The 13,812-nt window shown below is 41.0% G+C and overlaps 1 protein-coding gene across 4 annotated transcripts in view; it reads right to left on the minus strand.

Annotated features, from left to right (window-relative positions):
• Positions 1 to 5,898: 5,898 nt before the first annotated feature.
• The window catches only part of HECTD1 (HECT domain E3 ubiquitin protein ligase 1), a 110,825-nt gene continuing 102,911 nt past the window's right edge, over positions 5,899 to 13,812 (minus strand). For all 4 annotated transcript variants that reach the window (XM_025391531.1, XM_025391534.1, XM_025391532.1 and 1 more), the window contains 7 exons: positions 13,621 to 13,758; positions 12,702 to 13,309; positions 11,642 to 11,720; positions 11,457 to 11,550; positions 8,722 to 8,872; positions 6,965 to 7,109; positions 5,899 to 6,852 (listed from right to left, as the gene is read on the minus strand). In XM_025391531.1, the coding sequence (XP_025247316.1) occupies positions 6,715 to 6,852; positions 6,965 to 7,109; positions 8,722 to 8,872; positions 11,457 to 11,550; positions 11,642 to 11,720; positions 12,702 to 13,309; positions 13,621 to 13,758 (1,353 nt within the window). In that variant the 3' untranslated portion in view covers positions 5,899 to 6,714. The remainder of the gene's footprint in view (positions 6,853 to 6,964; positions 7,110 to 8,721; positions 8,873 to 11,456; positions 11,551 to 11,641; positions 11,721 to 12,701; positions 13,310 to 13,620; positions 13,759 to 13,812) is intronic.

Below are 13,812 nucleotides of genomic sequence, written 5' to 3' on the forward strand. Positions count from 1 at the left end.
GTTCTTGAACTCCTGACCTCAAGTGATCCACCCACCTCGGCCTCCCAGATTGCTGGAATTACAAGCATGAGCCACCATGCCCAGCCAAGACGTGTTTGTTGTTGTTGTTGTTGTTGTTGTTTTGTTTTTTAAGAGAAGCAGGTCTTGCTGTGTTGTCCAGGCTGGACTGCAGTGGCTATTCACAGGCATGATCATGTTGTACTACAACCTTGAACTTTCCTGGCCTAGCTTTAAAATCTTTATAATGTGGGGCTGGTGCAGTGGCTCACACCTGTAACCCCTGCACTTTGGGAGGCTGAGGAAGGAGGATCACTTGAGGCCAGAAATTCAAGACCAGCCTGGGCAACACAGACCTCGTCTCTACAAAAAATACAAAAATTAGCCAGGCGTGGTGGCACATACCTGTAGTCTCAACTACTTGGGAGTCTGAGGCAGAAGGATTGCTTGAGCCCAGGAGTTCGAGTCTGCAATGAACTATGATCGTGTCACTGCACTCCATCCTGTCTCGAAAATAAAGAAGTCTGAGTGCGGTGGCTCAGGTCTGTAATCCCAACACTTTGGGGGGCCAAGGTAGGAGGATTCCTTGAGCCCATTAGTTCAAGACCAGCCTGGGCAACACAGCAAGACCACATCTCTACAAAAAATAAATAATTAGCCAGGTGTGGTGGCTCATGCCTGTAATCCTAGCACTTTGGGAGGCCGAGGCAGGTGGATCACTTGAGGTCAGGAGTTTGAAACCAGCCTGGCCAACATGGTAAAACCTTGTCTCTACTAAACATACAAAAAATTAGCCAGGCTTGGTGGCAGGCACCTCTAATCCCAGCTACTCGGGAGGCTGAGGCAGTAGAATTGCTTGAACCCGGGACGCAGAGGTTGCAGTAGGCCGAGATCATGCCACTGCACTCCAGCCTGGGCAAGAGTGAGACTGTCTCTAAAAATAAATAAATAATTAATTAAAAAGTTAGCCAGCTGTGGTGGTGAGCACCTGTACTCCTAAGTACTCATGAGGCTGAGGTGGGAGGATTGATCAAGCCCAGGAGTTTGAGGCTGCAGTGAACTATGATCACAATGCTGCACTCCTTTATTTGCCAGTTTGTAAAAGCCTCTGATACTCATTTTAAGGGCACTTAGTAATTACAATGCCATTATGTAATTAATTCTATAGAGAACATTACTTTCAGATAATGGATGGTCAGACATTGAGAGTCGCTACAGCTATCTTTTATGCCCCCTTTTTTGTTTGTTTTTTGGAGACAGCATCTCCCTCTGTCTCCCAGGCTGGAGTGCACTGGTGTGATCACACCTCACTGCAGCCTCTACCTCCTGGGCGCAGGTGATCCTCCCACCTCAGCCTCCCAAGTAACTGGGACCACAGACGCACACCTGCTCCACCCAGCTAATTTTTGTATTTTGTTGTAGAGATAGGGTTTCGCCATGTTGCCCAGACTGGTCTCAAATTCCTGCGGTCACATGATCCATCTGCCTTTGCCTCCCAAAGTGTTGGGATTACAGGCCCGAGCCACTGTGCCCAGTCTTTTTATGCCACATTTTAAAGGGTTTGCTTATTAATAAGCTTACTGTTAATGAAATGTAGTTCAAAGTTTAAAAGTAGAATGCAGTCAGACACAGTGGCTCACGCCTATAATCCCAGCACTTTGGGAGGCCAAGGTGGGTAGATCATTTGAGGTCAGGAGTTCAAGACCAGCGTGGCCAACATGGTGAGACCCTGTCTCTATTAAAAATACAAAAAATTATCCGGGCATGGTGGCACATGCCTATAATCCCAGCTACTTGGGAGGCTGCGGTAGGAGGATCACTTGAAACCAGGAGGCAGAGGTTGCAGTGAGCTGAGATCGAGATCGTGCCACTGCACTCCAAACTGGGCAACAGAGTGAGACTCCGTCTCAAAAAAAAAAAAAAAAAAAAAGTGGAATGCAAGAAAATGTCTCTGTACAGATAGGCATGAATCCTTCTCTTCCTCCCTTTTACTCCTTTAACCCCTTCTCCTGCAATGTCTTGAAGTACATTACTGTCATTACAGAAGAGTAATGCACTGCATGCCCCCAAAACCTTTCTATATGCTTTTGCTACCCAGTTAACAGAATATACACAACTGTCTTAGGCGAAAGTATGTACAATAATCCCTCTCTTATCCACTGTTTCGCATTCTGTGGTTTGTGTTACTCATGGTCAACTGAGGTCCCAAAATATTAAATAGAAAATTCCAGAAATAAATAATGTATAAGTTTTAAACTGCATGCCATTCTGAGTAGTGTGTTAAAATCTTTCACCGTCCCACTTTGTCCTGCTCGGTCCTGCTCCATCTTGCCTGGGAGGTGAATCGTCCCTTTGCCCAGCATATGCATGCTGTATACACTCCCCACTTGACAGTCATTTAGGAACTGTCTTGCTTACCAGATGGACAGATCAAGAGAAGGGTGAGTACAGTACAATAAGGTCTTGAGGGAGAGAGACTACATTCATAGATATTCATCTATATATAATTTTTTTTTTTTAAGACAGAGCCTTGCTCTGTTGCCCAGGCTGCAGTGCAGTGGCATGATTACGGCTCACTGCAGCCTCAACCCCCTGGGCTCGAGCGATCCTCCCATCTCAGCTTCCCAGGTAGCTGGGACCACAGGTGTGTGCCACCCCACTGAGCTAATTGTTCTTATTTTTTGTAGAGACGAGGTCTCCATATGTTGCCCAGGCTGGTCTTGAATTCCTGGGCTCAAGCGATCCTCCTTACCTCAGCCTCTGAAAGTGCTGGGATTACAGGCATGAGCTACGACACCTGGCCATCTTTTGTTTTTTAAGAGATGGGGTCACTGTTAGGCTGGATTTGAACTCCTGGGCTCAAGCCATCCTCCTGCTCAGCCTTCCAAGTAGCTGGAGCTATAGGTGCACACCACCATGCCCAGCTTACACATAACTTTCTTACAGTATATTGTAATAATTGTTCCATTATTGTTAATCTTAGTGTGCCTAATTTATAAACTTTATCATAGGTATGTATGTATAGGAAAAAACATTCTCTCTCTATATATATATATAGGATTTGGTACTATCCTCAGTTTCAGATATCCACTGGGGGTCTTAGAACTTATCCCCCAAGAATAGGGAGGTCTATATACATGCATGTAGGGGTGGGAGGTCAGGTACAGTGAAGAAAGTAGAAATATTTTTTCTTTAACTATAGACAGGGTCTCACTATGTTCCCCAGGCTGATCTCAAACTCCTGGACTCAAACAATCCTCCCACCTCAGCCTCCCAAAGTGCAAGGATTACAGGCATGAGCTACCCTGCCCAGCCAAAATCTATTTTTGGTATATTAAGATACAGTCCCAGCCTATGGAATGATCCAATAGTCCATTCTTCTGTGACACTCCAGCCTCTAAAATAGGACATAAATGCATAAATGCATTTTTTTTTTCCTTTTTGAGACAAGAGTCTTGCTTGGTTGTCCAGGCTGAAATGCAGTGTCATGATCTCAGCTCACTGCCACCTCCACCTCCCGGGTTCAAGCAATTCTCCTGCCTCAGCCTCCTGAGCAACTGGGATTACAGGCGTGTGCCACCACACTGGACTAATTTTTGTATTTTTAGTAGAGATGGGGTTTCATCATGTTGGCCAGGCTAGTTTCAAAACCCTGACCTCAAGTGATTCGCCCGCCTTTGGCTTCCCAAAGTGCTGGGATTACAGGTGTGAGCCACCGCGCCTGGCCAAATGCATATTTCAGAGACACATCATTCAGCACTGTTCTGTTTGGTTTGTCTGTGTATTGTGGGCAGTAGGGAGTGGAGCCTTTTTTTATCCTCTTCTAAAAATCCACTTGCAGTATCAAGGTTTGTATCTGTAAAAACGCAGAAAGTCAATAGAGGACTCCAAACCCAAGTTGTTTTTGGACTCGTTCAGGAAGGCAAAAGGAAGGCTTCAACCTGTGGGAACAATGAGTGGTTTGTGTGTACAGATACACCTTTGTATCAAGTAGCCAAGGTCTGGGGAAAGCCCAGTCTAGACCAAAGTGCTATGAAGGCCTTTCTGAGACACAGTAGTTGGGAAACACTGTCCTAGTTGGTAGGTACTTAATCAGTAGCACATTCAGGTAACTGCTGAAACTGGTACACCAGAGTAGCTAGGGAGTGAACAAAATTAATTTTGGGGTCACACCAAAATAGTAGTTGAATTACATCTTGGCACAGATTTTAGAACCTTGAGAGAATAACAGTTGAAAAAAAAATAGTTGGTAGGTATCATAGGAAACAATATTTAAGAACTTACAGTTGAGGTGGAGACCCCAGTAGATGTCTCAGAACACTTGACTCATGCGTATCTGTACTTACAGGCTGTGTCTCCATCTAACTTCACTAAGATGCTTTAAGTGACTTTTCATACTTACATTTGGTCAGCCTTACCTTGTTCTTAGATTTTTTCTGAGGAAGACTCCTAATATTTCAAAAACAGCTACGATTGTATGTAAACTTTTTGTTTTTATTTGAGTTTCACTCTTGTTGCCCAGGCTGGAGTGCAATGGCACGATCTCGGCTCACTGCAACCTCCGCGTCCTGGGTTCAAGTGATTCTCCTGCTTCAGCCTCCAGAGTAGCTGGAATTACAGGTATGTGCCATCACGCCCGGCTAATTTTTGTATTTTTAGTAGAGACAGGGTTTCACCATGTTGGTCGGGCTGGTCTCAAACTCCTGACCTCAGTTGATCCACCCTGCTTGGCCTCTCAAAGTGCTGGGATTACAGATGTGAGCCACCGTGCCCTGCCCGATTTTATGTAAAGCTATCAACTTATCTGCTGTAGCCACTTGCTAGACCAGGGTTCAGCAAGCTTTTTCTGTAAAGGGCCAAATAGTAAATATTTTAGGCTTTGTGGGCCATATGGTCTCTGCCAACTACTCAATTCTGCCATTGTAGTGCAAAAGCAACCATGTAAATGAATGAACGTGGCTGTGTTTGTGACACTGAAATTTAAATTTCATAATTTTCACATAAAATATTATTTTGATTTTTTTTTCCCCAACAATTTAAAAATTTTAAAGTCACGCTTAGCCATAGGCCATTCAAAAACACGCAGCAGGCCATAGTTTGCTAACCCTGGTGCCAGGCTAGTCTTGGTAAAAGCTGACTACTGATAGATATCTTAGAGACTAGTAATTATAGCAGAAGGTATCTCTTATAGGAAGAGAATTTGCCTTTTAAACAGTCAGTATTGGGCAATTTCAAACATGCTTTTGGTTCCTTAAAAAACGTGTGAGCCAGGTGTGGTGGTACACATCTGTAATCCCAGCTACTCCGGAAGCTGTGGTGGGAGGATTGCTTGAACCTAGGAGTTTGAGACCAGCCTGGGTAACACAGCAAGACCCTGTCTTTAAGAAAAAAAAAAAAAGAAGCTATTTGGCTAAATCAGGCCTAGTGTCATTCCTTTCACCTATAAGCACAGATATGGTAATAACTGGAATTTGGAAAATCCACTTTGGAATTTGGAAATACAGTCCCTTCTTCAAAACCACAAAACAACAGTATCTTTGTGTTTTCTTTTGACACTAACACAACATTTAAAAATCATTCTTGGATCTTTCTTACATCCTCACTTTACATATCCCTGCAGATACAATAGTTGTGGATCTGGTGTTTTTTAAAACAATTAACACAAGTAACTGGTCAGTTCTAGCTGAGGCATACTTTAAAACTGAACCCAACCATTGGATCACAAGTGTGTGAATATATATTTCTTCTAGTCTTTCAATTTTAATAACCGTATTTACTATAGAAAAACACATTTCTTTATGTAGTAATTTCAGAAAACTTTGGATGATTCAAAATGACAAGTACATGGTAAAGCTCTGAAGTCTGATGATTGCACTGAAATAGTCACACGACACAGTTTTGTACGCTGCAAACATTTTAATCATTATTGTTGAGCATACATTTTGGAAATTTTTTACTTCAAACGGCAACAAGTTAAATAAATGTTTATAATATACAAAGAAAATACAACCAAAAGTAAAACTTGCTTTAAGTGTGCCTTGCACTTAGACCAGTGTTTTCCCCCCTTAATACATCTTTCTTTTTGAGCTGCACAAACACACTTAAGACTTTGATCTTCATAGTACGGCATTTAGCAAATAAAAATATACTCCCACCTTAAAGAAATAAAAGGTTGGTGCATGATTATATGCCAAACAAAGAGAGAACACTAGAATACTCTTGATAGTGCAGGCATCATTAAAAAGGAAAAGAAAAAGCTTGAGATGCTCATTAATTCTCTATGTTTTAAGGAAGCAGGATTTTTTGACCAAGTAGCTTAAAAGCCAGCAAAACAGGGATCAGTGACGGCAACTGTAGTGTATGGAGTATGAAATGACAAACTTTACACAAATACACTGTTAGAAATTTACCAGTGAACACTGAAGATCTGAGAAGCTGCTCTTTGGAACAGTCAAGTAGGACCACCTTATTCCAGTCACATAAGCCCTTGTAAAGTAACACAGTGTTCTGTGCTATATACTTGCTGGCTGGGTAGTTACAGGATTTGTTTTGTCATTAGCAGCTAACAAACTTATTCCACATGTTCTTAAAGCCTTAATGGTGGAAAAAAAGGCAAGTGTCATTAGCGTGGAGGATCATATACTTCTCTGCACATAAACACAAGAGGCTTCACTAGTATTTTTAAAGTCTCTGATGTCTCCCATTGCACTTCAAAGCTCAATTGAGATGAAAGCCTTTCTCCATTGTAGCAGCTAGCAGGCGCTCTCTCATGATCTCCTCGGAAGAATATTCAGGCAACTTAAGGTAATGCACACATGTATTGACTGATGGATAGCTTGCGTCAGTAGCGTCAACCTACAGCAAGAAAGCAAACACAACAGAAGACCATGAGTTTAAATACTTCTTTCTTTCAAAAGTAAAGTAACTAAATTTCATTTGGATTCCCAATTAGCCACAGAGCTTGTACCTTGCGTACAACCGTGAGCCTGGGATGCAGGTTAGCCAGTCCACCTGGGGGTAGAGTTGAACAACCAGTGGTAAACTGCAAGAATGCTTTCCTTTCATCAGAAGACATGCCACATAAAACCCTCACAAACCTCAGGAAACCAGGGCTAAAAGAACAAAAATATAGTTATACTGAGTTGACTGCAGATTTAAATGAAAATCACTACCACTACTTTGTAAGCCAGCAACAAGCCCCCTAAAAAAACAATATCCTCACACCAGAAGAACTACACATCTAGAGACTCTTGGGTAAGTATGAAATGGGCTAAGACAAGCTACTTTAAAAATATCCCTGGCCAGGTGTGGTGGCTCATACCTGTAATTCCAGCACCTTGGGAGGATGAGGCGGATGGATCACCTGAGGTCAGGAGTTTGAGACCAGCCTGATGAACATGGTGAAACCCCATCTCTACTAAAAATACAAAATTAGCTGGGCATGGTGGCGCATGCCTGTAATCCCAGCTACTTGGGAGGCTAAGGCAGGAGAATCGCTTGAAACTGGGAGGCAGAGGTTTCAGTGAGCCGGGATTATGCCACTGCACTCCAGCCTGGACAACAAGAGTGAAACTACATCTCAAAAAAAAAAAAAAAAAAAAAAAAAAAATCCCTCAAAGCCTGTCTTGCACTTATAAATTGTAAGAACTAAAAAATACTGATGGTGTATGGGGTCCATCTATTATGCAACAAAGTCAGTAAATCATAAAAACATAGGATGCATTTGCAAAATCATTCCAAATATGGATGAATATACCAAAGGGGATCTGAACTAATCAATTTTTTTTCCAGCAAAATAATTATCTTGTGATAAATTTGTATAATGAAATAGTAAATGAACTATATGCCAGAACATGGATAAATCTCATCATCATGTTACTCAAAAGAAACCAGACCACAAAGAAAACCGACTACATGATTTTACATTAAAAGTTCAAAAGCAAGCAAAACTGATCAACATATGGTGATTAAATTAACAGAAAAGAATATCGTGGGAAGGGGGATTTTTGAAGTTGCTTCATATTCTGGATACCAATTATATAGGTGTGTTCATTTTGAGAAAATCCTCTAAACTGTATATATGACGTGTGTACTTATCTGTTATATTCAATGAAAAGTTTAATATAAATGTAGTGTAGCCTAACAGCTTACAATTTACCAAATTTTAAGAATGAACAATTAAAACACAATGAGAAAAGGAATCAACATCAACCATGATGTCAGTTGTCTTTTTTTTTTTTTTTTGAGATGGAGTTTCACTCTTGTTGCCCAGGCTGGAGTGCAATAGCACGATCTTGTCTCACTGCAACCTCCACTTCCTGGGTTCAAGTGATTCTCCTGCCTCAGCCTCCGGAATAGCTGGAATTACAGGCGTCTGCCACCACGCCCAGCTAATTTTTGGTATTTTTAGTAGAAACAAGGTTTCACCATGTTGGCCAGGCTGGTCTCAAACTCCTGACCTCAAGTGATCCACCCGCCTTAGCCTCCCAAAGTGCTGGGATTACAGGTGTGAGCCACTGCGCGCCCGGCCTGGTATCAGTTGTCTTTTTGTATTCCTCCCAGCCTTATCAATGCATATCGCATTCTGGTCACTGTGAGACACCACTGCTTTCTCACTTACTTTATGAATGTAATTCATTGAGTTATAGTTTACTTTAGAGAACCTGTCACTTGATTTGGGGAATATAAATAATTTTGTTGATCTTAGAAAATAGTATCACATACCTGTCACGTGTATAACCCAGCTTAGGTTCAGTGTAATTGATAATATCTTCTGCTGCCCAGGATGGTGACTGGTTTCCACAAAGAATCATTTGGACTTCTTCATGGCTGAAGGAACTTAACTTCTCCATTGGAAAAACTTTATTAAACCCATCTACATCATACATGTACAGAAACACAAAAAACATACAACTCAGTTTCCAAGTTATGATTCCAAAATACCAAATTTCAAACCAAAATACCCATTATCAAAATCAATCTAAGTATCTATCAAGGAATGAATGTGTAAAGAAAATGTGGTATATATATACAATGGAATACTATGCAACCATGAAAAAGAATGAAATCTTTTCATTTGTAGGAACATGGGTGGAACTGGAGGTCATTATATTAAGTGAAAAAAGCAAGGCACAGAAAGACAAGTATCACATATTCCCACTCATATGTGGGAACTTAAAAAGTTGATCTTGGCCAGGCAAGGTGTCTCACATCTGTAATCCCAGCACTTTGGGAGGCCGAGGCAGGCAGATCACCTGAGGTTGGGAGTTTGAGACCAGCCTGACGAACATGGAGAAACCCCATCTCCACTAAAAATACAGAATTAGCCGGGTGTTGTGGCACATGCCCGTAATCCCAGCTACTCAGGAGACTAAGGCAGGAGAATTGCTTGAACCTGGGAGGTGGAGGTTGCAGTGAGCCGAGATCGTGCCATTGCACTCTTAGCCTGGGCAACAAGAGCAAAAACTCCGTCTTAAAACAAACAAACAAACAAACAAACAAACAACAAAGTTTATTTCATAAAGGTAAAGAAAAGAATGATATCAGAGGCTGGGAGTGTTGCATGTGGAGGTGGATGAAGAGAGGTAGTTTAATGAGTACAAACTTACAATTAAATAAAAGGAGTAAGTTCTAAGGTTTTCTAACATAGTAGGGTGACTATAGTTAACAGTCATATATTGTATATTTCAAAGAAGCTAGAAGAGAATAATTTTAATGTTCCCAACACAGAGAAATGATAAATGTCCAAGATGATGGATATCCTAAATACCGATTTTTATCATTACACAATTTATGTATCAAAATGCCCCATAAACATGTACATATATTATGTAACAATTAAAAAATACCCATTACCAATGAAATGGACATAAGATGAATATTCAACATTCATAAATGTTTGAGTAAACAAGCATAAATTAAGACAGCTTGAAATTAAAACTGTTTGGGAGGCCGAGCCGGGCGGATCACGAGGGCAGGAGATCGAGACCATCCTGGCTAACACGGTGAAACCCCTTCTCTACTAAAAATACAAAAAATTAGCCTGGCGTGGTGGCGGGCGCCTGTAGTCCCAGCTACTCGGGAGGCTGAGGCAGGAGAATGGCGTGAACCCAGGATGCACAGCTTGCAGTGAGCCGAGATCGCGCCACTGCACTCCAGCCTGAGCAACAGAGTGAGATTCTGCCTCAAAAAAAAAAAAAAAGAAATCCCTGCTTAGCCGGGCGCGGTGGCTCAAGCCTGTAATCTCAGCACTTTGGGAGGCCGAGATGGGCGGATCACAAGGTCAGGAGATCGACAGCATCCTGGCTAACATGGTGAAACCCCCTCTCTACTAAAAAATACAAAAAACTAGCCGGGCGAGGTGGCGGGCGCCTGTAGTCCCAGCTACTCCAGAGGCTGAGGCAGGAGAATGGCGTAAACCCGGGAGGCGGAGCTTGCAGTGAGCTGAGATCTGGCCACTGCACTCCAGCCTGGGCGGCAGAGCGAGACTCCGTCTCAAAAAAAAAAAAAAAAAAAAAAAAAAGAAATTCCTGCTTATTACAAATGTGAAGAGAGAGAGAACATTCAGTTGCTATGGTCAGTATGCAAATTCTTGTTACTACTCAGTCTGGAGTTCGCCAGCAGTTTCTGTCATACAAGTCAGGCAAAACTGTGTTCTCATTTTCAAAAGTAATTTACCATATAATATACTCGTTCCCATCATGATTCTTTCATGGTTTAATTCATCCTGATCAAGTAATCTAGAATGTATGCAACCTATGTCCACTTTCTTTCTTTCTTTGTTGAGGCAAGGTCTCCCTCTGTTGCCCAGGCTGGAGTGCAGTGGCACAAACATGGCTCACTGTAGCCTCAGCCTCCCACGCTCAGACTATTCTCTCACTTCAGCCTCACAGGTAGCTGGGACCACAGGCACATGCCACCACATCTGGCTAATTTTTTTAAAAATGTTTTGTAGAGATGGGGTCTTGCCGTGTTGCCCAGGCTGGTCTTGAACTCCTGGGTTCAAACGATCCTCCTGCTTCAGCTTCCCAAAGTGCTGAGATTATAGGCGTGAGTACCACCACACCCGACAACCAGCAATTCTTTTTTTTTTTTTTTTGCGACAGAGTTTTGCTCATCACCCAGGCTGGAGTGCAATGGCGTGATCTCGGCTCACCGCAACCTCGCCTCCTGGGTTCAAGCGATTCTCCTGCCTCAGTCTCCCGAGTAGCTGGGATTACGGGCATGCGCCACCATGCCCAGCTAATTCTGTATTTTTAGTGGAGATGGGGTTTCTCCATGTTGGTCAGGCTGATCTTGAACTCTCAACCTCAGGTGATCTGCCCGCCTCGGCCTCCCAAAGTGCTGGGATTACAGGCGTTAGCCACTATGCCCAGCCAACCACCAGCAATTCTTGACCATAATTTCAACTGTCTCAAAGTCAAAGGAGAGCAATTATGCTAAAAATCCTTTAAAATTACCTCTAAAGGCTTCCATTTGTTTCTGAATACCTGTATGCATACAAAAGTCAAACATCAAATCCACATATTCTTCTGCATTATCCATTGTTATCATCTGCAAAAGAAAATCTGTCAGTATCTAGAAATATTTCAGGAGTGTCTAGTACAACTGGCTTTGCTAAGAGGATATTTCAGAACTTTTTTACCTCATCTTCACCACTTGGCTTCAGATCCACAGCTGTGAAACCATATATTCTTGAGGAAGGGCAAAACTGGAAATTTAAACTGGGAGGACAAAAAAGATTAAATTAACTGACATGCAGCTACTACTAAGGGTGTTTAATTTTTACAACATGACTATCATCTGCCATCAGTGGGTACAAGAGAAAAAATTAAATAAATATAATAACATGGCTATCAAAACCATAATTCCCAGCCCCCTCCTCCTCCAACAAAATCAGTACACCAGCTTAGAAGAAGTTGAGGCCTTTTTAAATGCAATATTCTATGGACAAAATCTACTAGGCCAGCTGTTACCAAATCTGTCTGGCTTTGCGAAGACTGCATGAAACCACCTTTCTATATTTTACTTCTAACTTATGGCACAAAATTAACTAAAAATTTTGCAATTAATTATGATGGCAACGTTTATAAGTCGTTTAGGAAGAAACTGTTGCTTCACTGAAGTCAATCATGCTATGTACAAAAATATGCATTAAAAAAAACACCTTGACTATATAACCATTTATCAAACACAGCTTACCAACATTATCAGCAAACATTAAAAAAAAAAAAAAAAGGCCTTGCAGTTAACCTAAAATCACAGCTGAAGATATGATAATTACCTGTACATAAAGTAACAGAGTTTTATCAAAAGATCTGCAGCATCTCAGCTACTACAGCCATTGGTGATAAAGCTGACATACCAACCAATTTTTGAGCTTTGCAAAGTGGGCCATATATTAGCAAATGAATTTGTCAAAATATTGTTGACTCTAGACATTTTACACAGGCATATAAATTCACATTGGCTAAGTCAGGTAATCTTCTAAAGGTTTGATGATTAATAAACTAATATTCTAGTATTCTGAGTGTTGTCTTTATAATATTAAATCAAGGTTCAAGTCGATCATCAGTATTTCCTACAGCATATTACTGTTTTTGACAGACTGTTTTCTCATATATTGCAAATCAGTGAGGACAAAGAAACAAAAGCTTTAGAACTTACTCATCCATTGTATTGAAGAATGTACATATAATGCTTACCCTAAATCCTCTATGCTAAGTGGAGGCCCAGAACCTGATGGATTCTTCAGCACTAGTTCCTGTAATTTTGTGTTCTTCTCATCTTCAGAAAGACCTTTGTTGCTTAAAATTTGGCGCCTCTTGATAGCAAGGTCTTTAATTTCTTTTAAAAATCTGGCTCTGTGTGGGTTTACTAATTCAAAGTCTTCCCAAGTCAAAATTCCATTAAACCAAGCCGGGGGTTTTGGTTTAGGGGGATCAAGAATAAATTCTGATTTTGAATCCTCTTCAAAGCTTCCTACTGAGAGTGAATCATGACCTTCTTCTGTAGAAGCTTCAGACTGACTTTCAGTACAGTGTAAGTCTCTATCACCTCGTGACTCATAAATCAGTTTACTCATATTGCTTTTAATGTCACCCATACACATAAGTTTAAAAAAAGGTTTAGAAATAGGTAAGTCCACAAGTCTATTGTCTTGAATGCATTTGGCCAAGAAAATTCCAAGGAAATGAAACAGTTTTGTGATCCTTTCAAGCTCATCACTATCCTGTGGAAATGGTGCCGTGAACAGTCCACATGACCTCTGCACATAATATCCAGGAGGTTTCAATCCACCTCCAAGATCAACCTAATTTTTTAGAGGGTGAAATGCAAATAAAATTAAACAAAAGGTAATAGAAACTAAGCCTATCATCATCTAAGAAAAAAATCCATAAACTAAACATCTTCATAAATTTGGCTATCTAAAAGTATGTAATTTTATTAAATAGCTTTTGGTAACTAAATTTTATCGCTTTAGAAATATTTTAGTTGTATCAAGATTATTCAATAATAAAAGTAGAGTCAGAAACCTGGCTTATGTTCTGAACACATAACCTATTTTTAACACTTTTGAAAACAGAGTCACAACTCAAGTCACAAAATAAGAAATATTCTTACGTGACGAGATTCATCATCTGGAAAATTATCATCACAAAGCCAAGCTCCCAAGTCAGTTCTCTGGAATTCCGCTGCCACCAGAGCATAAAACTCTAATGTGGGCCCCAAGCCAGTTCCTTCTTCTCCTAAAAACTCAACCTAAAATATGAACAAATAAATTGTGGGTTAAAATAAACTTAAAGTTTGGGGTAT

The sequence above is a fragment of the Theropithecus gelada genome, chromosome 7b (genome assembly GCF_003255815.1).
Source record: "Theropithecus gelada isolate Dixy chromosome 7b, Tgel_1.0, whole genome shotgun sequence".
NCBI classification, from domain to species: Eukaryota; Metazoa; Chordata; class Mammalia; order Primates; family Cercopithecidae; genus Theropithecus; species Theropithecus gelada.